At 44.8% G+C, this 22,659-nt stretch overlaps 1 protein-coding gene and 1 long non-coding RNA gene across 2 annotated transcripts in view; one reads left to right on the forward strand and one right to left on the reverse strand.

Moving 5' to 3' along the window:
* LOC130273876 (uncharacterized) overlaps positions 1–22,659 on the forward strand; it is a 56,283-nt gene that overhangs the window by 22,503 nt on the left and 11,121 nt on the right. The gene's annotated exons all lie outside the window — the stretch shown is intronic.
* Positions 1–22,659, reverse strand: part of TDP2 (tyrosyl-DNA phosphodiesterase 2) — a 44,287-nt gene that overhangs the window by 5,864 nt on the left and 15,764 nt on the right. The window contains exons 4-6 of the mRNA XM_056521311.1: positions 11,587–11,678; positions 4,266–4,384; positions 3,914–4,084 (exon numbers count right to left, since the gene is read on the reverse strand). Of these exons, the coding sequence (XP_056377286.1) occupies positions 3,914–4,084; positions 4,266–4,384; positions 11,587–11,678 (382 nt within the window). The remainder of the gene's footprint in view (positions 1–3,913; positions 4,085–4,265; positions 4,385–11,586; positions 11,679–22,659) is intronic.

The following is a 22,659-nucleotide window of genomic DNA, read 5'->3' on the forward strand; positions in this document are numbered from 1 at the left end:
CCCTCACGTAATGTAATAAGGGGTACAGTGAGCATTTACACCCCACAGGGGTCTGACAGATTTTTGGAACAGTGGTCTGTGAAAATGAAAAATTCAATTTTTAATTTGCTCAGCCCACTGTTCCAAAGATCTGTCAAATGCCAGTTGGGTGTAAATGCTCACTGCACCCCTTATTAAATTCTGTGAGGGGTGTAGTTTCCAAAATGGGGTTACATGTGGGGGGGGGGGGTTCACTGTTCTAGCACCACAGGGGGCTTTGTAAAATCACATGGCCCCTGACTTCCATTCCAAACAAATTCACTCTTCAAAAGCTCAATGGCGCTCCTCCTCTTCTGAGCATTGTAGTTCGAACGCAGAGCACTTGACGTCCACACATGGGGTATGTCCATACTCAGAAGAAAGGAGAAAATCACCCCCAAAATTTGTAACCCCATATTACCCCTTGTAAAAATGTAAAATTTTGGGGGGAAAACTGCATTTTAGTGAAAATTTTTTTTTTCTCATTTACACATCCAACTTTAACAAAAAGTCGTGAAATACCTGTGAGGTGTTAAGGCTCACTGTACCCCTTGTTACATTCCATGGAGGGGTGTAGTTTCCAAAATAGTATGACATGTGGGTATTTTTGCTTTTCTGGCACCATAGGGGCTTCCTAAATGCGACTAAATGCTGCTGAACTTTGAAGCCCTCTGATGGCTTCCAAAAGTAAAAACATGGAAACTTTATGATGCAAACATAAAGTAGACCTATTGTATTTGTGAATCAAAATCTAATTTAGAATGTCTATTTTCCTTACAAGCAGAGAGCTTAAAGTTAGAAAAATGCTAAATTTTCAATTTGTTCATCAAATTTTGGAATTTTTCACTAAGAAACGATGCAAGTATCAACAAAATTTTACCAATAACAAAGTAGAATATGTCCCGAAAAAAAACAATCTCGGAATCAGAATGATAGGTAAAGCATCCCAGAGTTATTAATGCTTAACGTGAAAGTGGTCAGATGTGCAAAAAACGCTCTGGTCCTACAGCGAAAATTGGCCTGGTCCTTAAGGAGTTAATAGTTCAGACATTTTACGCACACTGCTATACCACATGATTATTTTTATTTTTTTTATTATTTTATTGAAAAAAAATGGGAAAAGGGGGGTGATTTTAACTTTTAATAGGGAAGGGGTTAATTCACTTTTATTTTTACACTTTATTTTTTATTTTTTGCCATACCATAGATCAGTGACATCGGCGCTCTGCTTCTCTAGCCTGCATAGCAGGCTAGGAGCAGCAGACAACAGATTGGACAGCACGAAGGCAGGTGAGGACCCTCCCAACGTTCACTCTGATTATTGGCACCCGCGATGTCTCCATCAGTTCCACTGAGCTACCGGCACAGTTAACCCCGCACTTTAGATGCCGTGATCAACTTTGATCGCAACATCTTAAGGGTTAATGCTGTGCATCGGCCCGATTGGCGTGCCCGGCATTAGCTGTGGGTCCTGGCTGCCAGTAGCTACCGGGACCCACCGGGTTTAACCTGTTCTCCACTCGTGAGAACAGTTTAAACCCTGTTAACGTGACCAGGGCATACAGGTATGCCCTTGGTTCTTAAGTCCCAGGATGCGAGGGCGTACCTGTACACCCTTGGTCCTGGTGGGGTTAAAGAGGGGTTACGTGTGGTAAATTCAGTTGACTGCACATGATGTGGAAAGACACAGCCCTGTCTATAAAAAGGTCTCACAGCTAACAATACATATCAGAGCTAAAAACCAAGCCTTGATAGAGTGGCTAGAAAGAAGCCTAATTTGTAAAAGACACAAAATGATAAAAAAAAAAAAAAAAAGAAATCCTGTCTGGAGTTAAGACGACACCTAAAGGATTCCCAGGCTGTAAGAAAAGATTTGTCTGATGAAAACCAAGACTGAACTTACTGGCTTCAATCCTAAGAATCATGTGTGGAGGAAACCAAGCATATCTAAATTATCTCCCCAATACCATTTCCACAGTAAAGCATGGTGGTACCAGCATCATGCTGTGGGGGGTGTTTTTTTTTTCAGAAGCTTGGAAAGGGAGACTGATCAGGGTTAAGGGAAACAGGACATACCTAAAAATGGCTTCCACCAACTGTCTTCGTACAACCCAACAGGGCTTAGAATCTGCAAATAATGTCAGAAAGTCTCCAAATACAGGTGTGTAAACCATGTGGCATCATATCCAAGGAAACTGGAAGCTGTAATCACTGCCAAAAGGGGTTTCAACAAAGTACTGAGTAGAGGGTCTGAATACTTATGTCAATGCAACATTTTAGTATTTCCTTAATAAGTTAGCAGAAATAAAGAACATTCTGTTTTCACTGTCTTTATGGGGTATATATTTTTTTAATATGTTTAACCTCTTAAGGACGCAGGGTGTACCTGTACGCCCTACGCCCGCTCCTCAGCTAATCACAGCTTCTACATTAAAAGAAAATGCTTCACGGCAGCTCAGTCAGGCTGATGGAGGGTCCCTACCTTTCTCCTCGCTTTCCGATTGGCAATCTATTGCTTCATGCCTATATCCAGGTAGGAGCAGCAGAGTGCCAATAACAGTGATCAATGCTATGGCATAGCATTGATCAGTGTATTGCATGTTACAGTCCCTTTTGGGGGCTATAAATGTGTTAAAAAAAAAAAAAAAAAAGTTAAATGTAATTTAACCACTTCCTAATAAAAGTTTGAATCGCCCCCCCTTTTCCCATTTAAACCCTTAACGTCCATGGACATGTATACGTCGACCATGGACTCGCCATACCGGCCGGCCCCCAGCTGATTCTTGTAGCTGAGGGCCAGTGTTAATAGTCAACAAGCGGCAATCGCCGCAGGCAGATATTAACCTTTTCGATTGCAGCTGTCAAAGGCGCCTAAAGGTACCTTAAACTGCTCCCTGGTGGTCCAGTCATTTTTTTTGTCCGACTTAGTTTTTTGGGTAAAATGACTGCTGTCATTACAAAGTAAAATTTGAAAGTGCATAAAACAAGAACTCATATAGGTTTGTAGGTGGAAAACAAAGCATTATGATCTTTAGAAGGTGAAAAGGAAAAAAGGAAAATGCAAAAAATGCTTAAAGGGGTACTCCGGTGGAATTTTTTTTTTTCTCTTCAACTCGTGTAAATCACTTCTATAAAAAAAAAAAAAAAAAAAATGTATCCAGTACTTTTTTAGCAGAGCTTTTTTACATAGCAAATTCTTTTCTTTTTGAATTTCTTTTATGTCTTGTCCACAGTGCTCTCAGCCGACACATGATGCCCATATCAGGAACCGTCCAGAGCAGGAGAAAATCCTCATAGCAAACCTATGCTGCCCTGGACAGTTCCTGACATGGACAGAGGTGTAAGCAGAGAGAACTGGACAAGACAAAAAGAAATTCAAAAAGCAAAGAATTTCCTCTGTAGCATACAGCTGCTAATAAGTACTAGAAGGATAAAGATTTTTTTAATATTAGTAATTTACAAATATGTTTGCTTAACTTTCTGGCACCAGTTAATAAAAATAAAAATTCCATCAGGAATGACATGCAATATAGACTGTGCAAAAGTAAAAAGACGAAGGAATACTCTCCCAATGCACTGTATAAACCAACATAAAACCATTAAAGGAGTACTCCACCACTAGACATCTTACGGCTGTCACGCCCCCTCCCATAGACTTGCATTGAGGGGGCGGGGCGTGATGTCACACGGGGGCGGAGTAGTGAAGTCACAATCTTCCGTTCCTGTGGTCTGGAGCCAGAACCTCCAGCGCTGGGTGGGTGCTACATGCTATATTGCGGGGGTCCCCAGCGGCAGGACCCCCGCGATCAGACATCTTATACCCTATCCTTTGTATAAGGGATAAGATGTCTAGGGGTGCAGTACCCCTTTAATGAAACTGGTGAATGGCACAAACCTCTTTGTCCCGCAGATTTGTGTCTCCACCAAATATGACTGTGGTTGAAGGAGGTATGTCCTGGATCTTCTTCAGTACAATGTTCAGCTGCTTCGCACGCTCATTTGAGTGCTCTTTGGTGCTTTCTAGATGAGAAGTCATGAAGCAAATATTGTGTCCAGAAATATTAACCTATTTTAAATGTTGGAGGAAATTACAATTTATATATTAGACAGATAAAGCTCTCTCTCAACACATTTTTTGAGGAAGACGGCAAATAAATAAATTGTACTATAAAGGCTTTGTTGAGTATTGTGGCTCAAAAAAAAAAAAAGAAGAAGAACTAAATCACACAGAACTATGACACACTTACATATACAATCAGCAAATTTCTCATCATAGCCGTACTTGGGAATGGAACAATTTCTTGACTTAGGAGCCTTACTCTTGATTTTTTCAGCATTATGGCAGTAAAATATCCATCTTCGTTTCCTAGAAAGTTGTCAAATCAAAGAAAGGGAGTTATTTTTCCCTGTGAAGGTGCTGTCTACGATTGTAAAGCAACAAATTCAACACACACACTAAAGAAAATATGACTGATAAACAGATATTATAGACAGACTCATTTATGTAAACAAACCGTTCATATTTAACCATCATTAATCGGTATTACTAGAGCTTCACTGACATCTGCAAGTAGAGAAGTAGAGAACATTGCTGGGAGCAGGAGCATTTACTATTTTGTGCCAGAAAGTGGAGTGGCGTTCTAGCCAGAAATAGACTCCAGCTGGTAGCTGATGTATATTTCAAAATGTGAAACATGGAGAGTTAAAGAAGCACCACGTCGACCACCCAGTGTCTGCAGCCAATCTCCCCCCCCCCCCCCACACACACACACTTTTCAAATAAATTTAAAAAAAAAAGGTTTTTGTTAAAAAAGGTTTGTAGTATTGTACTACTTTTTACAAAAAGTTGAATACTATGTACCTATGACATTTAAATCATATTAACTCCATGATAAAAAAGGAAACATGTTTTACTGTAAAGTTCTTTGATTTAAAAAATGAACCCCCACAAGCTGCATCATTAAAAAAAACACAACTGGTCGCACAAAAATAACCCTTTATATGGGTCTGTGGATGGAAAAAAAAAAAAAAAGTTGTCTCTCTAAAAAAGGCAAGGAGGAAAGAAAAAAAAAATGCAAAAATCTAAAATTGTCTGTGTCCTCACAGCTAAAACCTTAAAGGGGCACTCCCGTGGAAATTTAAAATTTTTTAAAATCAACTGGTGCCAGAAAGTAAAAAATCTTAATCCTTCCAGTACTTATTAGCTACTGAATACTACAGAGGAAAATATTTTCTTTTTGGGACCAAGTGCTCTCTGCTGACACCTCTGTTCATTTAAGGAACTGTCCAGAGCAGCATATGTTTGCTATGGGGATTTTCTCCTACTCTGCTGACATCTCTGTCCATTTTAAGAACTGTCCAGGGAGCACTGTGCTCATGGATTCAGCTGAGAGCTCTTCCAAAAATGAAGAGAATCTCCTCTGTAGTATTCGGATATGTATAGCAAACTTCGAGGAGGACAGGAATTCCGGCGCTGACCAAGGAGGAGACAGATTAAATCCAATGCGACGCGTTTCACCGCGCTTGCGCGGTTTCATCAGGCACCTGTAGTATTCAGCAGCTAATAAGTACTGGAAGGATTAAGATTTTTTAATAGAAGTAATTTACAAATCTAACTTTCCGGCACCAGTTGAGAAAAAAAAATAAAAGTTTTCCACCGGAGTACCCCTTTAAGAGTCCTTATCTAGTTTAAGTAAAATCACAATAGTGGCACTATAAAGAGAAGCAGGCAATGTCCCCAAAACGGGACAAACTAGATTATGATCATGGCCATGTCTTTTCTTGGAATCAAAAACGGTAATGAGAGGTAATAGACGATATACCCCTCCTCGCCGTAGACCAGTTTCAGACTTTTGGAGAGTACTGATTCTGAGTCCAGCCAGTTGGATGATTCAGGAGAAAAAAAATATAACAAACCCCCACTCCCAGTGATTCACTTGTCCCTTTAGAAAGAGGACCAGGAGAGGGAGGCGAAAGCGGGCGAACACTCAGGAGAGGTCATCACAGGAAAAGAAAAACAGTCACTTGGCGAGACTAGAGAGAAACAAGTGTAGTTAATATTTCTCATGTTTCCTTGTCCTCCGATTGCCTCTCCCTCCTTTCAAAGGGGTCTAAATCTGGGACTTGCAGAGCCTTTTGACCCTGTACAGTTCCAGATTGACCTTTTTAATGGTATTAGAAAATTAAACCTCCACAAGCATTTCAAAAATCAAAAACCTAATGCGTCATCTACTATGTTAGAGGGAGATTGCCCTGCTACTATACGGCCATTGGGATTCAGCCCGATAGAGAACCTTAATGAAATAGACAGACAGGTTCTTGTGGATTTATGTGAATTGACAGGTACCACCTTAAATGAGAGCACTGTCCCCAGTACATCTTTGCCCACCTTCAAAGGAGGGAATCCCCCTAGGTTCCTTCCTCCTGCCCTCCCCAGGGAGTCCTCTCGAGGTCTTCGAGAGGGCAGTATTACAGGATGTTAAATCCTTAATTTACCCCAGGAAGGTGGACAATTTGTCTAGGAGAGAGTTATTAGCTCTCGAATGGTTGGGTAATAGAAAGGACCTGAAAATCTGCAAGGCAGACAAGGGAGGTGCCACGGTAGTGATGTCCCTTGACTGTAGGCAGGAGGCACTAAGGCAGCTCAATAACAGAAATGTCTATTCTCCCCTAAAAAAGAACCCCACCAGGGACACCATCAGCCAGTTACGGTCCCTCCTACGCTCCTATACTGAAAAAGGTTTCCTCTCACAAAAAGTCGCTAAAAGACTTACCCCAGAATTTCCAAGATTTCCTACCAGGCAGACCCATTGTCGCTGGGATCGGCTCTGCGACTGAGTCTTTGTCTTAAGTATTTAGAGTGGCTACTTATCCCCATGCTATAGGATTGTTTCTAAAGCTTTGAGGTTTGTCCTCAGTCATACTACTTTCAGATACGAGAACAGATGGTACCGGCAGGAGACTGGCACTGCAATGGGCACGCCGGTCTCCTGCACGTATGCCAATCTGTTTCTCGCAGTTTTTGAAAGAAGGTAGATTTATTCTAACCAAAATCCCTTCATTAAACACATTAAACTATTTATCCGTTACGTCGATGACGTGTTCAAGATCTGGGAAGGGACAGAAGACTTCAAAAATTCGTTAAATACCTTAATGACAGTAATAAGGAAAACATGCTTTTTACTTATACATTTGGAGGAAACTCGATTGAGTTCCTCAATGTAAAAATTTACAGCTATTAATAACAGTCTCACCACTACTTATTTTCGTAAACCTACTTCTAAAAATACCCTCCTTCATTACTCTAGCTCTCACCCTACCCATTGTAAAAATGCTATCCCTTACTCACAATTTTTACAGCTAAAAAGAAACACTGATAATGACAACTATATACATCAAGCAGAAGAACTCAAGGAAAGACTAATAAAATGAGCTTACCCTAAAAAAGTAGTTGACGCGGATTTTAACAGAGCTGCGAATGTCCCTAGAGAAAAACTTCTCTTCCCCAAACAAAAAGTTAAAAAACACCGGACTGCCACGTGCCAAGTTTTACTTCGCTAACTCCAGTATGAACAGTGTTATACGCACGACTATGCTGAAACACTGGTACATACTGGAGTCAGACTCTGATCTAAAAGACCTGGCCAAATCCAAACCACTTATAGCATACCGTAAGAACACTACAACAGGGGAAACATTACATTCAAACAGAACCGGTTAGAAAACAAACAAGAAAATTTGTTGTCACAGTCAGCCCCCAAAGGAAACAAACCCTGCGGTAATTGTTCCTTTTGTTCACTTAACATCAATAGTAGAAATGTATTTATAGGTGGCATTGAACATGTTTTGCAGAATCTCATTACCTGCCGTACTACGTTTGTAGTATATGCCCTCATTTGCCCCTGTGGACTTTACTACATTGGCAAGACTAAAAGACACCTTTTTGTTAGAATATGAGAGCATCTACGCTCCTTGGTTACAGGTAAAAGTGCTCCTAGATTCATTAGCCATATGCGTGAAGTCCACGGTGGCAATGGGCATTGTATAAAATTTTCTGGGTTGGAAACAGTTAATATCCCTAGCCAAGGTGGGGACAGACACCGCATATTGATGCACAAAGAATCCAGTTGGATTTCTGAAGTTATGTGCCTTGGGGCCGGCTGGCCTCAATGATAGAAATAATTTAAGTGTATTTTTATAGTTAAATTTGTATCTCAGATGTATGCTGCATTCTCCCCTCCCTTTCCTTGCTCTTCAAGTTGTGTTTGGGCTGTTCACCTGAGCATTACTCCTCCCCTTCACCTCACCTGCCTCATTAGCAGTTAGTGCGGGAGAGTTCAGTGTGCATGTAGCTTGAGGAAGTGCCTGACCGGCACGAAACTGTGCTGTCCTACCTGCAACCCCTGCCTCGTACCCTGCCCTCCTCTGCATGATGTGCATCTGTGATTCCCTGATGGAATAAAGACGTTTCTGCAGAATGGTGAGTCACCGAGTCTTTCCTTCTGATTTTCTGTCCCCTCTTGAAAGTTGAGTTCTGAAATATTGTCAATAGGTAAAATGCCAGGAGGTCAACATATTGGTGATAAACCTCAATATTAAAGCAGTCAGAGCTAGGCACCTTATAACAAGTCAGAAATAGCATCCACCATTACAAAAGTCCTCTCTTTCTACTTTGACTGTTTTCTATCTGAAGACAGAGGGGAAGCATATAAAATTCTGTTAATCTGACATTGCTTTAGATGTAAAGTTTGGCAGGGACTGCGAGTGCAGCAGAGGCATTGGCTGGCATGCACCGGAGGGAAACTGATCCCATTCTTTTGAATGGGACAGTTCACAATCATCCGACATCTCAGTTTGGACGCCAGATGACTGGACTTGCCGTACAGGCACCAGACAGGGAAATGCATCTCGCTACTTTTCCCCATCCGGCAATCAGAAAAAAAATGTAGACCAGATGCTACACAACTGATGACAAATGATGCAGGTCATCAGTTGTGTTGAGATTTAGACTGGGATTACATATGCTCCCGGGGCTTGTCCCTCAGCTCGCTTTGAGAAACAGATAACGTTATTATGGCATAGCCAATTCTTCCAAGTAATCTGCTTTATCTGTTCAGAGATTGGCAGCTTTCTCCAGTTTAGTTTTCCCACAGCATCAGGAAGCAGAATCACTTTATCTTCCATGTCAGATACGCGATCCTTCACATGGTGCACCCCTGTCCCAGAGATTTTTACATTGTGTCTTTGGAGACTGATGTTAATCTTAACCTCCTTGAGCATCCCAGTTAGTGAGGTATTGCAGGCTGCTGCTCGGAGTTGAGCAGAGACATACATGAGTGAGGGCTCCTCTGCCACAGAGGAATAAAGCAAGAGTTCTGCAGATGCAGAAGGGTCTGTAAAGCAGGCTGTGTGATGTAGACAGGCCAGCGCCATCTTGAGTACAAGGGAGCAAGGAATGTAGTTTTTTGGCTGCAGTCTGACTCCTGGTCTAGCTCATTGCAGTGTAACCAGGTCAGAGTCTGCTTCTGAAACGTTTGGGTAGAAACAAGATCACACCAGAATGGTTATACATGCTCAATGTGGAGCTACAACAAAATACATCCAGGCTGTAGCTGATCAGTGCATCAGACTCCCCCCTGTTGTCACTGAGATTTTTGTCTCTTCAGACAAATAAGATCTTTGTCAGCAGTCTACACATGAAAGAAACAGCTATAAACAAAACGGGTGGAACTGGGAGGGGAGGGACCTGGTGTAATCATGTAGTTCAGAAAAGTCAGGGGGTCATATGAACCAGCTACAGTAATAAAAGTTAAAGCAGGGCTGGGATAACACACCACTACAAGAATACTGGGTTAAGTGAGCATAATGTGGACAAACAAAATCCAGAGTGATTTTGGCCTTAACGACGCAGCCAAGACGAGTATGAGGGCTTGCTTTTTTTGCACGACCAGTTGTCCTTTGTAATGACACTCCTTTTACCATAAAATGGCGAAATAAAAAAAAATACTATTTTTGTGTATATTACAAAGAAAACCGCAATTTGGCAAATTTGGAAGGTTTCGTTTTCACGCTGTACAATTGACAGTAAAAATTAAGTTTTCTTTATTCTATGGGTCAATACGATTAAAATGATACCCGTGGTTACATACTTTTCTACTGTACAATAAAAAAAAAAAAAAAAAAAAAAATTTTAACCAAATGAGTGTGTTTAAAATCCCTCTATTTTGACACCCTATAACTTTAATTTTTCCATATAACCTGCAGTACGAGGGCTCATATTTTGTGCCGTGATCTGTACTTTTTATTGATACTACATTTGCATATATGAAACTTAATTTTTGAAAGTTTTTTTTGAATATTATGTGACAAAAAAAGCTGCAATTTTGGACTTTTTTTTAAAGTTTACACCGTTCACCGTACGGGATTAAACATTTTGATAGTTCGGACACTTACGCATGCGGCGATACCAAATAAAATGTAACACTTTCTGGGGGGTAAAATAGGAAAAGGGACAATTTACATTTTTATTGGGGAGGAGAGAATTTTTTTTATTAACACACGTACACAAGATTAATAGTCCACATAGGGGACTATTTATAGCAACCATTTGATTGCTAATATTGTTCAATGCTATGCTTAGGGCATAGCACTGATCAGTGTTATCGGCTATCTTCTGCTCTGGTTTGCTAAATCTCAGACCAGACCAGAAGACCCCTGGAGATGGACGGAGGCAGATGAGGGGACCTCCGTCCGCCATTATGGATGAACTGATCCCTGCCGCAGTGCCGCGGGCAATCCGATCATCCATGTAACCAACCGCACTGCCAGATGCCGTGATCTGTATTGATCACGGCATCTGAGGGGTTAATGGCGCACATCAGCGCGATCACTGATGTCCGCCATTACCGTCGGGGCCCTGGCTGCGGTACCTGCCGCACATGACACGAGCACCGCTCCAATGCTCGCGGTCATGCATAGGACATAAATGTACGGCCTGGTGCGTTAAGTAACAGGGCACCAGGATGTACATTTACCTCCTGTGTCATTAAGGGGTTAAAGGAAAACTTATCCTGTTCACCCACACTAAACCCAATACTCCAGGTTATAGTGCAGGTGAACAGAAGACCGATGCAGGGATTCTGACTAATAAACATACCTTCAGTCTGGCGCCCGGTGCCTTTAAAGTTCAGCTTCTATCTTAGCTGAATTGCGCACTGGAGGCAGGCCCACCGGATGAATTTGAATATTCATGGCTGCTGGTCACGTGAGCGCTCAGTAGACCCAAGCACACATGACCAGCGAACATGAATATTCTAAATCAGCCGGCGGGATCGCCTCCAATTCACCGAGGATAGGAGCGGATCTTTAGAGGGACCGGGCGCCAGACTGAATGTAGGTATATTTGTCAGGGACCCTGCATCGGTCTCCTGTTCACCCGCACTATAACCCAGTGTATTGGATTTTGTGTGGGTAAACAGAATGACCGTTTTCCTTCAAATACTTGATACATTTCCCTGTAAAGACAAACACTGAAAACAATGCCTTATATGAATTATAAGAATAACATACCTGTAATGATTGTGTAGCTGATGGCTCTTTTCTTCAGATATTCATAATATGGGGGAATAACTTCTTGCAATAACACTATATCTGGGCTGTACCTGCAATAGCACATAAGAACCATCACTTTAGATTTAATGCGAATTAGCTTAGCTAAAGTAACATTGGGAAAATTGATCTGTGTTATGCAGGTCCTGAGTCATGCATGTTTTATCCTCTTGTATCAAATCAAGGTTGTGACTTTGTGTGAAATCAGACTCCAATCCATAATCCACTGTCTGACAAGTAACTGCAAGGCCAAGTAAGGCATGTGCTTTCCGATGTTTAGTCTACATTGACATCAGCCTTTAGAACATCAATATGGTATCTCCAAGCAATGGTGGAGCAACCTTGTATTAGCCTTATATTGACACCATCCTAGTTTTTCTCTCTCCTTTAAACCCTTGCTACAAAACACCATTTATAAATGGCAAAGCAGCGCGGCAGGGGTAGGATGCAAGCTCAGAGGCTGAGCTTGCATCCTACCAGCTTGGTCCTGGCTGCTATCAGCAGCCAGGACTGTGGCCAATGCCGGACATCGCCGTTCAGGCCGATGTCTGGTATTAACCCTTTAGACTCCGCAATCAAGTTGACCTTGGCAAAAAAAAATAAAAACTGCCATTAGCTCAGGGTAGCTGATCAGGACCATCGCATCACAGCTGTACGGACGGAGGGAGTTCTCTTATCTCCTTCCCTGCCGTCTGATCGGTTCTCCAATGCTGCAGCCCGCCATTGCAGGCTGTAGCAATTGAGTACCGAAAACACTGATGCTCTCCTATGGAGAAGAATTGATCAGTGTACGCAATCTGAAGATTGCCTGTAAGTCTCTTATGGGGACTTAAACATGTTAAAAGAGTATGTGTAAAAAAAATTGCAAACCCCCTTCAAAAGGTCACAAGTGTAAGTCAGGTCAGACCTGGCTTACAAACTTGCTTTTGAAAGCATTTTCAAAAAGTCGCACAAAAAGTCGCAGTTGTGACTTTTTTGCACAGCTTTGCTCCCCAGCACCCACTCACATCTACCACCCGTCCACAAGCTGTTGGGACTACGACTCCCAGCATATCCTCACTTTAAGGACATGCTAAGAGTTGTACTCCTGCAGTAGCTAGCGGGCGGGTGGTAAATGCGGGTGGGTGGCTGGGAAGTGGAGCTTTATAAAAAGTCTCAAGTGTGAATCTACCACCCACCCGCTAGATACTGCAGGACTATGACTCCCAGCATGACCTTACAGTGAGGACATGCTGGGAGTTGTAGTCACAACAGCTTGCAGGCAGGTGGCCACGGAGCGGAGATGGCAGACAGGAATATGAAATTACAGCACTGTAATTTCATATTTCCCAGGCAGACCTGTGATTGGTCCAGACACTCTGGACAATCACAGGTGCCAGAGGGAAACATGAAGTTACAGTGCCGTAACCTCATTTTCCCTGCTGGGAAACCTGGGAGCGGAGCAATGCCGCCCGCTTCCTTGTAACCCGCCGGCGCCGCACTGTAGCAACTCCCAGCATGCCCTTATAGTAAGGAAATGCTGGAAGTTGTATTGGTGCACCGCTGGCAAGCAGAAGATGTGTGGGTGGATGACAAGCTTTTCACCCGCCCGCACTGCACCACTACAACCCCCCGCATGTCATTATTGTGTATAATGTGGCGGGTGGGCGAAATATGTGCGGGCGAGTGACAAACTTCCAACCCAACCGCACATCTCCCGCCCTCGCAACACAACTACAACTCCCAGCATGTGAGTTGTAGACGTGCGGCAGGGTGGGTGACAAGCTCGTCACCTGTCCATTGCACGACTACAACTCCCAGCCAGCATGTCTGTACTGTGGTGGGGCATGTGACAAACTTGCTACCCGTCTGCACATCTCCCGCCCACGCCGCATGACTACAACTCCCAGAATGTCCTTACTTCAAGGGCATGCTTGAAGTTGTAGTTGTGCGCCGCGGGCGGCAGGAGATGTGAGTGGGTGACACGCTTCCCTGACTTGCTTGTCACCCGCCAGCACATCTCTCACCAGCCCGCCGTCGCATGATTAGAACTCCCAGCTTGCCCTTACAGTAAGGACATGCTGAAAGTTGTAGTCGTGCGGCGTGGACGGGTGACAATAGGTTTTTTTCTTCTCTTTTCAGATCAGTGTATGCTGTGGACAACTTCAGATTTGGTGAACTACTACGATGACCAGCGTGCGTTTTATTTTTTTATGTTAATAAAATGGTTAACGAGGGCTTGTTTTTTAAATATTTTTTTTTTTTTTTTAACTTTACAGGCTTAGTAGTGGAAGCTGTCTTATAGACTGAATCCATTATTAAGCCGGACTTAGCATTAGCCCCAAAAACAGCTAGCGCTAACCCCTAATTATTATCACGGTACCCACCACAGGGGTGCCAAGAAGAGCCGGTACCAACAGGCCCAGAACGTCAAAAAGGGCGTTTCTGTGCCTCGGTGGTAACAGGATGCCGTTATTTAGGCTGGGGAGGGTCCTCACTCACCCTGGTAAGGTCAGGCTTTTGCTGCTTGGTTGGTATCTGGCTGAGAATGAAAATAGGGGTAACCCTATGCGTTTTTTTTTTTTTTTTTTTTTATATATATTTAATTATTCATGAAAAAAAAATATAAAAAATGTGCCATTCCCCATATTTTCATTCTCAGCTAGATACCAACCAAGGAGCAACAGCCTGACGTTACCAGGGTGGGTGAGGACCATTGTTACTGGCCCTCCCCAGCCTAAATAACTCCAGCTTGTTACCGCCTGGGTTTCGTGGTAATAATTGGGGGTTAGCACGCTGGTCATCGTAGTCCAACGAATCTGAAGTAGTCCACAGGATACATGGATGTCAAATGAGAAGGAAAAAAGTAAAAAAAAAAAAAAAAAAAAAAAAAAAAAAAGGGTTAGTACGTTTAGGGTGAAAAGAAAATGTAAATATTGCACTTTTTTTCTTCACAGCTGCGATTTGCGGTGGGGTGTTCTAAAGTCATTTACTGGTTTGGTTTTTGCTTATGTGTGCTAAAAAAAAAAAAAAAAAAAAAAAAAAAAAAAAATGGTATTCATAAGTGATTTATTGTTTTTTGCTTATGTGAGCCAAATTTATCAACCACCTGTGATAGTATGATAAATTTGTCACACATAAGCAAAACCAAAGCAAGAAAAAAAAAAATGCCTACAGAACTCGCTTACCAAAGCAATGATAAATGTCCTTCATAATGTTAATTTAACTGCACGGCCAAGGGCGCAAACGTAAAAGAAAAAGCCAAAGTCAAGAATTGCGTATTTTTGGATGCTTCTTATATCAGATAAAATAAATAAAAAGCTATCCAAACAAAAATTGCATCACTAAACACTTAAGACCATGGCCCTCATAGGTCCCCGCCTATGCAAAAATAAAGTTATAGGGGTCAGAAGGGGATAATTTTAAACATAGCAATTTTCATACAAAAATTTATAATTTTTTTTTTTTTTTAAGTAGTAAAAAAAAAACTATAAAAGTTAGATATATTTCTAATTGTATGGACCTACAGAAAAAAAGATAAGGTGTCATTTGAAATTAGAATGTCCTGCTCCCGGTATATTTCATTTTGCTGCAGATTTGGTGGTTAAATGAGGGATGTCATTCCAAAGCACAGTTGGTGGCGCAAGCAAAAAAAAAAAAAAAAAGACCCTATATGGGCCAGTAAGTGGAAAATTGAAAGCGTAATGGCTTTTAGAAGATGAAAAAAAATTTGAAGTGCAAAGAAAAAAAAAAATACACACACACACACACACACACACACACCTAAAAACCCATGTCCTTGAGGGGTAGTCTAAAAGAAAAGACCTGTACAGTGTGTGCTGCTGACTGAAAACACAACATGCACCCATAGTAAAAGCAATTGTCTGGCAGCCATTACACAGACCTGCACTGACTTCTGGGAGTTGTTGTCTTGGCAAGCAAGGAAAAAAGGACGGATCTGGCCTGAAAACAATCTTGTTCTGATGAATTCAGGAGAGGAGGACGGCAGGAAAGAGCTGCCAGTTCAGATACTCTCCTAATGGAAGTAATAGCTATAAGAAAAGCCACTTTCCAGGATAGTAGGCAGAGGGGAACCTCCCTAAGAGGCTCAAAGGGTGCGTCCTGAAGAGCGCCTAGAACTAAGTTCAAGTCCCAAGGGGGAGAAGGGGACCAGTTAGGAGGGGCAGCATGTGCCCCGCCCTGAAGGAAGGTCTGGACATGCGAATTGGAAGCCAGAGGACGCTGAAAGAATGGAAAGGGCCGAAACCTGACCCTTAATGGAACTGAGAGCCCACCCTTGTTCCAACCCCGACTGCAAAAAGGAGGAGACAGGGAACGGAAAAGGTAACTGGAGAAAAGGTCTGAGCTTCGCACCAACGAAAGTAAGCTCGCCAGGTACGGTGATAAATTTTGGCAGAGGAGGGCTTGCGAGCCCTGAGCATGGTGCGATTTACCTGGGAAGAGAAGCCGCGGGCCCTTGGAACCGCAGTCTCAACCGCCACGCCGTCAAATGCAGCGACTGTAAATTGGGGTGGCAAAGGGGACCCTGTGACAGTATGTCTGAATGAAGTGGAAGGCGGAACGGAACATTGTCCAGAAGCCAGACCACGTCGGCGTACCATGCCCTTCGAGGCCAGTCTGGAGCCACCAGAATGGTGGGGACTCCTTCCACCTTGAGCTTCTTCAGAACCCTGGGAACAGGTAGGGCAGAACAAAGCCCGACCACGGAATTACTAGAGAGAAAGAGACCCAGACAGACAGACTGGTCCGGAGAGAGAGACAGAACCTGTCCCATCGTGCAAGAATCGCCAGCTGAAGAGGATGGTAATGAAACTGGGCAAAGGGTACGGCCTTCATGGCTGCCACCATCCGACCCAGGACTTCCATGCAAGTACGGATGGTGACCGGGGGATGGTATCCGGAGGGAGCGGACTCCCGACAAGAGGGCCAGACGTTTGTCCAGCGGGAGGCGAATCAGAGCCGAGGCCGGGTCGAACTGAAGCCCCAAGAAGACCAGAGACTAGGTGGGGGAGAGAACTGACTTGTCTCGGTTGACCATCCACCCGAAGCGACATAAGGTCTGAAGAGTGAGGCTCACATTCTCCAGAGCCTAGGCTCTGGTGGAGGCCTTGATGAGGAGGTCGTCCAAGTAGGGTATCACCGATACCCCTCGACCGTAACAGAGCTACCACAGGCGCCAGAATCTTGGTAAAGACTCGTGGTGCTGTGGCCAGACCGAAGGGGAGAGCCACAAATTGATAATGACCTTACTGAACAGCAAAGCGGAGGTACCGCTGGTGTCCGGGAAAAATTGGAACGTTGAGGTAGGCATCCTTGATGTCCACAGAGGAAAGAAACTCCCCTTGATCCATTCCATTCGGAAATGGCGGATAAGAAGATGTTGGTTGAGACGTTTGAGATCCAGGATTGGCCGCACAAAACAGTTTTTCTAGGGAACCACGAAAAGATTGGAATAAAAACCCCGAAAGCGTTCCCTTTAAGGAACTGGGACAATGACACCCTGGTCAAGAGGGACTGAAGAGCCTCCCGAAATTCCCTCGCAAAACGAGGGAGATCGGGGAGCACGGGACTGGAAAAAACGATCCCTCGGAAGGGAGGCAAATTCTATCCGGTATCCGTTGGACACCACGTCCCTGACCCAGGAGTCCTGAATATGCATGGTTCAAACGTCTCAAAAAAGCAAGAGTAGACCTCCCGCCCGAGAAAAAGCTGCGGGTGGGGGCGTCCCTTCATGCAGAAATGGGTTTGCGGTTGCCCGATTTGGCCGCAAAACGGTCGAGAAGGTTGGTGTCAGACTTCCAAGAGGGACGCACCTTGAAAAAGGCAACCTTCTTGTCCCATGGAGGCGTCTGGCTGGACCCTTTAGAGGGGCCAGATGTCCGAAAGGAAGAAGACTTCCTGCGGAAAAAAGTGCTAGACTTGTTTTGAGGTAACAAAGAGCTCTTGCCCCCTGTCGCCTCAGAGATAATCTCATCCAGGCACTTGCCAAAAAGTCGGGAACCAGTAAAAGGAATCTCGGTGAGAGACTTCTTAGATGCAGCATCCGCGTTCCAAGTTTTAAGCCAAATGGAATGGCGGAGGGCCACTAGATTACCGGTGGCAAAGGCAGCGCGGCGAGCTGAGTGCAAGGAAGCAGAACACAGGAAATCTCCAGCCTTGGAACATTGGAGGGCCAGAGCAGACAGTTCTTCCGGGGGAGAACCTGAAAGAATGCCCTGACTGAGTTGGGAATTCCAAACAGAGAGGGCCTTCTACACCCAGTTGTAGGCGAAGGCAGGAAGCAGGGAAGAACCCGCTGCTTCAAAGGCATACTTCGCTAACGACTCAACCTTTTTGTCTGCAGGATCCTTGAAGGCAGCTGCATCCGCCAGCAGCAAAGTAGTAGCTTTAGAGAGGCGGGAAACCGGAGGATCCACCGACGGAGAGGAAGTCACTTTGGAGACAAGGTCCTTGGCGAAAGGATATTGTGCTTGGACTTTCTTCAGTCCCTGAAACTTCTTCTCAGGGTGCTTCCAGGCAGATTCTAGAGTGGCCTCAAATTCTGCGTGAGAGCTGAACACTTTGGGTGCCGGTCGAGCACGATGAAATGATACTTCTGGAGCTGCGTCCGAAGTTACTGGGTCCTCTAGGTTAAAGGTGTCTCTTATGGCCATAATGGCCAACGAGTTCACCGTGTCCATTGAGTCCGAACGGTCCTCCGAATCTGATGCCGAATCAGAACCCTCGACCGCTAGCTCTCCAGGAGAGTGCGAACGAGTGGAGGTGGCCCTGGAAGAGGGAGACTCCGACCTGGTACGTGGCTCAGGAGAGCCAGAGCGGTGACCACGGGAACGTCCTCTGGAAGAGTGACACGTGTGGCCTGAAGAAGTGGTCGGGCGAGACTTGCGAGAGGAATGCCCGTGTCTACCAGAAGACTCCTGGGATGAGTCAGAGGAGACACCCCTACTACGCTTATGCGAAGCATAGGGAGAAGGGGAACGGGACCTTGTAGAGGGTCGGTGAAGGGTAGACCTCTCCAAGGCAGTCACCTCAGAACGGGAGACCTGTGCCAAGTCAGATATAGACTGGGAGAGGGAGGAAACCCAGGCTGGAGGGGCGGCCGAACCCACCGGTCTGAAGGGGCACCTGGGTTAGAAATAGCAGGGGGGTCTGGGGAAGCAGTGGAGCAGGCAGAACAAATGGGTTCAGCAGAACCTGCCATTTTTGCAGAGCAGCTTTTACAAGCGTAATGGGTAACTAATATTTCCGATATCTGCTTAGAGGGAGGAATAGTTCTGGGCACGGACATGACAAAAAAATAAAAAATTAACAGTCTCACCCAAGTCTGTATCCCAAGGCAGCTTCTGTGAGGAGAACCCCGCACCGTGCTGAGGGGAGAGAGAAAAGACGCCGGCCAATAGGAAGAAGAGGCTGGGTCAGGGGCAAGGAGCTCTGTGATTGGCCCCTGCACGGCCCCAAGGCACGCACAGCGCTGATTGGAGGCCATTTCGCGCTGCCGAGGCGCTTATGTGGCCAGGTGGGCGGAGCCAACGTCCGCCAAAGGATACAGCAGGACTCACTCAGCAATGGCGCCCGCTCCGAACCCCGAGCGCACACGCCACCTGTAGTGAGTTCCTGTGCGCCCGGGGACGGAGCGGGCGAAGTGCCGTCGGCAGCCGCGGCTGCCGAAAGTTAAAATAAAAAGCGCACCCAGCCGCAGGGAGAAGCCTGCGGCGCGTGCACTATAAAATACAATGTTTCAAATAAAGTGCCCCTTTACTGTGCCCTGTAGCCACTGCTCCCCCAATAATAAAAAAACAATCCCCCTGCAGGGAATAAGATATCTCAAGGCCAGCGCCAGCTTCTGCAGGATAGGGCCAAAAACAGGGGTCTCCAGCTGTTGCAAGACCTAGGGAGAGAAAGATACTCACCTCATGCTGAAGAACTTACCTAAAGAAGTCTTCAGACTGTAGTCTTCAGTCAGCATTTTCACCTGCGGCAAGCCAAGCTCATAGCGAGGCGAACAGGGAGGTAGGGGGACCCCGGACCCATGAGGTACAACCCCAAGCGCTGACCGTTGGCGAGAGGGGGTTAACAGTGCCTGCCACCTCTCACAATGGTGAAACAGTGAACCGTAGTTCCTGAGTCCCCACCTGAGAACACAAATAAAAAGGAAAAAAAGAACTAACACATTCCCTAAACCTAAGAAAATAAAAAATATGAGACCTGGTCTGGAGAACACCAGACCAGTGTCCACCTCCTTAAGACGCTAAGCAAAAACTGAATTGCTCAGTGGCCTCGAGGCGGGTATATCCTGCTGGGAGGAGCAGACTTTTTGGTTACCATAGTGTCAAGCCTCCTAGAGACAGCAGCATATACCCAGAGTCTGTGTCCCCCAATGGAGCCGATAGAGAAAGAATATTTAGGAGACAACAGGGGCAAAAGGAGCTGCTAAAACCACATGGATAATTACTGGGGACAGAACAGGTATTGTGGTGGCTTTAGGGGATTTTTATTTACTTCCCCGGATCACCCCTTTAATATGTCATTTATATAGCATGGTGAAAATCACACAACAAAGCCTAGAAACAGCGCAGTTACATTTTTCCCCATTACATGCCAGCTGAAGTGCCCCTATCATTTATTTAAAAAAAAAAAAACACCACACACATACCATATACTATGTACATGTCACAGAGACATGTAAAAAGTTTGGTCCACCACCACTGATCATTACAACGAGCAGGGAGAAACTTTTGACATTTTAAAAAAGGTTTTTAAATGGAATTTGTCAGTGTCACCCTCACTAGCCTGTTGATACTGGCTTGTAGTGTGGGTGACACTGATAAAACAGATACTTACCATGTGGCGATCAGTCATAAGGTTTGCCCGTTATCCCTATTTGGGAGGCAGGCTTGGTGCGCAGGTAGTGCTCCAGGACCTCACCTTCCTCAAGCCTGCTTGCAGCCGGGCAGACTAAGGAAGCAGCAGCCATAAGGTCAGCAGATAAGTGCAGGTGACAGATTCCCATTAAATGACAGGGACACAGAAAGCTATTAAATTAATCCAGGGAGGAAGCCGTACTCCACAAAAAAAGTGTGTATTTACCTGTGACAAGCAGCTGCGTTTCGGCTCCACAATAGAGCTACAAAAAAAAAGTATCTCTCCATCCACACCTCAAAAAAATAAAAGGGAACATATAACACATCCTAGATCTGAATGAATGAACTAATCATGTGAAATACTTTCGTCTTTACATAGTTGAATGTGCTGACAACAAAAATCACACAAAAATGATCAGTGGAAATCAAATTTATCAACCCATGAAGGTCTGGATATGGAGTCACACTCAGAATCAAAGTGGAAAACCACACTACAGGCTGATCCAACTTTGATGTAATGTCCTTAAAACAAGTCAAAATGAGGCTCAGTAGTGTGTGTGGCCTCCATGTGCCCGTATGACCTCCCTACAATGCCTGGGCATGCTCCTGATGAGGTGGCGGGCAGTCTCCTGAGAGATGTCCTCCCAGACCTGGACTAAAGCATCCCCCAACTCCTGGACAGTCTGTGGTGCAACGTTGTGTTTGTGGATGGAGCGAGACATGATGTCCCAGATGTGCTCAATCGGATTCAGGTCTGGGGAATGGGTGGGCCAAGCCATAGCACCAATGCCTTCCTCTTGCATGAACTGCTGACACCCTCCAGCCACATGAGGTCTAGCATTAGGAGGAACCCAGGGCCAACTGCACCAGCATATGGTCTCACAAGGAGTCTAATGATCTCATCTAGGTACCTAATGGCAGTCAGGCTACCTCTGGCAAGCACATGGAGGGCTGTGCGGCCCCCCAAAGAAATGCCACCCCACACCATTACCGACCCACTGCCAAACTGGTCATGCAGGAGGATGTTGCAGGCAGCAGAACATTCTCCATGGAGTCTCCAGACTGACACGTCTGTCACGTGTGCTCAGTGTGAACCTGCTTTCATCTGTGAAGAGCAGAGGGCACCAGTGGCAAATTTGCCAGTCTTGGTGTTCTCTGGCAAATTCCAAACGTCCTGCACTGGGTTGGGCCCTGTGGACGTCGGGCCCTCATACCACCCTCATGTAGTCTGTTTCACCGTTTGAGTGGACAAATTCATTTGTGGCCTGCTGGAGGTCATTTTGCAGGGCTCTGGCAGTGATCCTCCTTGCACAAAGTTGGAGGTAGCAGTCCTGCTGCTGGGTCGTTGCCCTCCTACGGCCTCCTTCACATCTCCTGATGTACTGGCCTGTCTCCTGGTAGCGCCTCCATGCTCTGGACACTACGCTGACAGACACAGCAAACCATCTTGCCACAGCCAGCATTGATGTGCCATCCTGGATGAGCTGCACTACCTGAGCCACTTGTGTGGGTTGTAGACTCAGTCACATGCTACCACTACAGTGAAAGCACCGCCAGCATTCAAAAGTGACAAAATCATCAGCCAGGAAGCATAGGAACTGAGAAGTGGTCTGTGGTCACCACCTCCAGAACCACTCCTTTATTGGGGGGTGTCTTGCTAATTGCCTAATTTCCACCTGTTGTCTGTTCCATTTGCAGAACAGCATGTGAAATTGATTGTCAATCAGTGTTGCTTCCTGAGTGGACAGTGTGATTTCACAGAAGTGTGATTTACTTGACCACCACAATGTATCTCCAAGTGTTCCCTTTATGAAAGTCTATGCAGTGAAATGGACTGTCCTCCCTGCTTCTTTGGCTAATAACACATGACCGCAGCGGGTCTTAGCGGTAAGACCCGATGCAAACAAGTTTTGATACGTGAATATTTGTTTTTAATGTCATGAATACTTGCTTATCCTGTAAACTTTTAATTTAAGCACAGTTAAATTGTTTAAAGTGATGTGTTCTTTCTTGAAATTTCTTAACCCCTTAAGGACTCCGCGTTTTTCAGTTTTTGCATTTTCGTTTTTTACTCCTTACCTTTTAAAAATCATAACCCTTTCAAATTTTACACCTAAAAAGCCATATAACTTATTTTTTGCGCCACCAATTCTACTTTGTAAGGAGTCATTTT

Source organism: Hyla sarda, chromosome 5, assembly GCF_029499605.1.
Source record: "Hyla sarda isolate aHylSar1 chromosome 5, aHylSar1.hap1, whole genome shotgun sequence".
In the NCBI taxonomy this organism is placed as follows: domain Eukaryota; kingdom Metazoa; phylum Chordata; class Amphibia; order Anura; family Hylidae; genus Hyla; species Hyla sarda.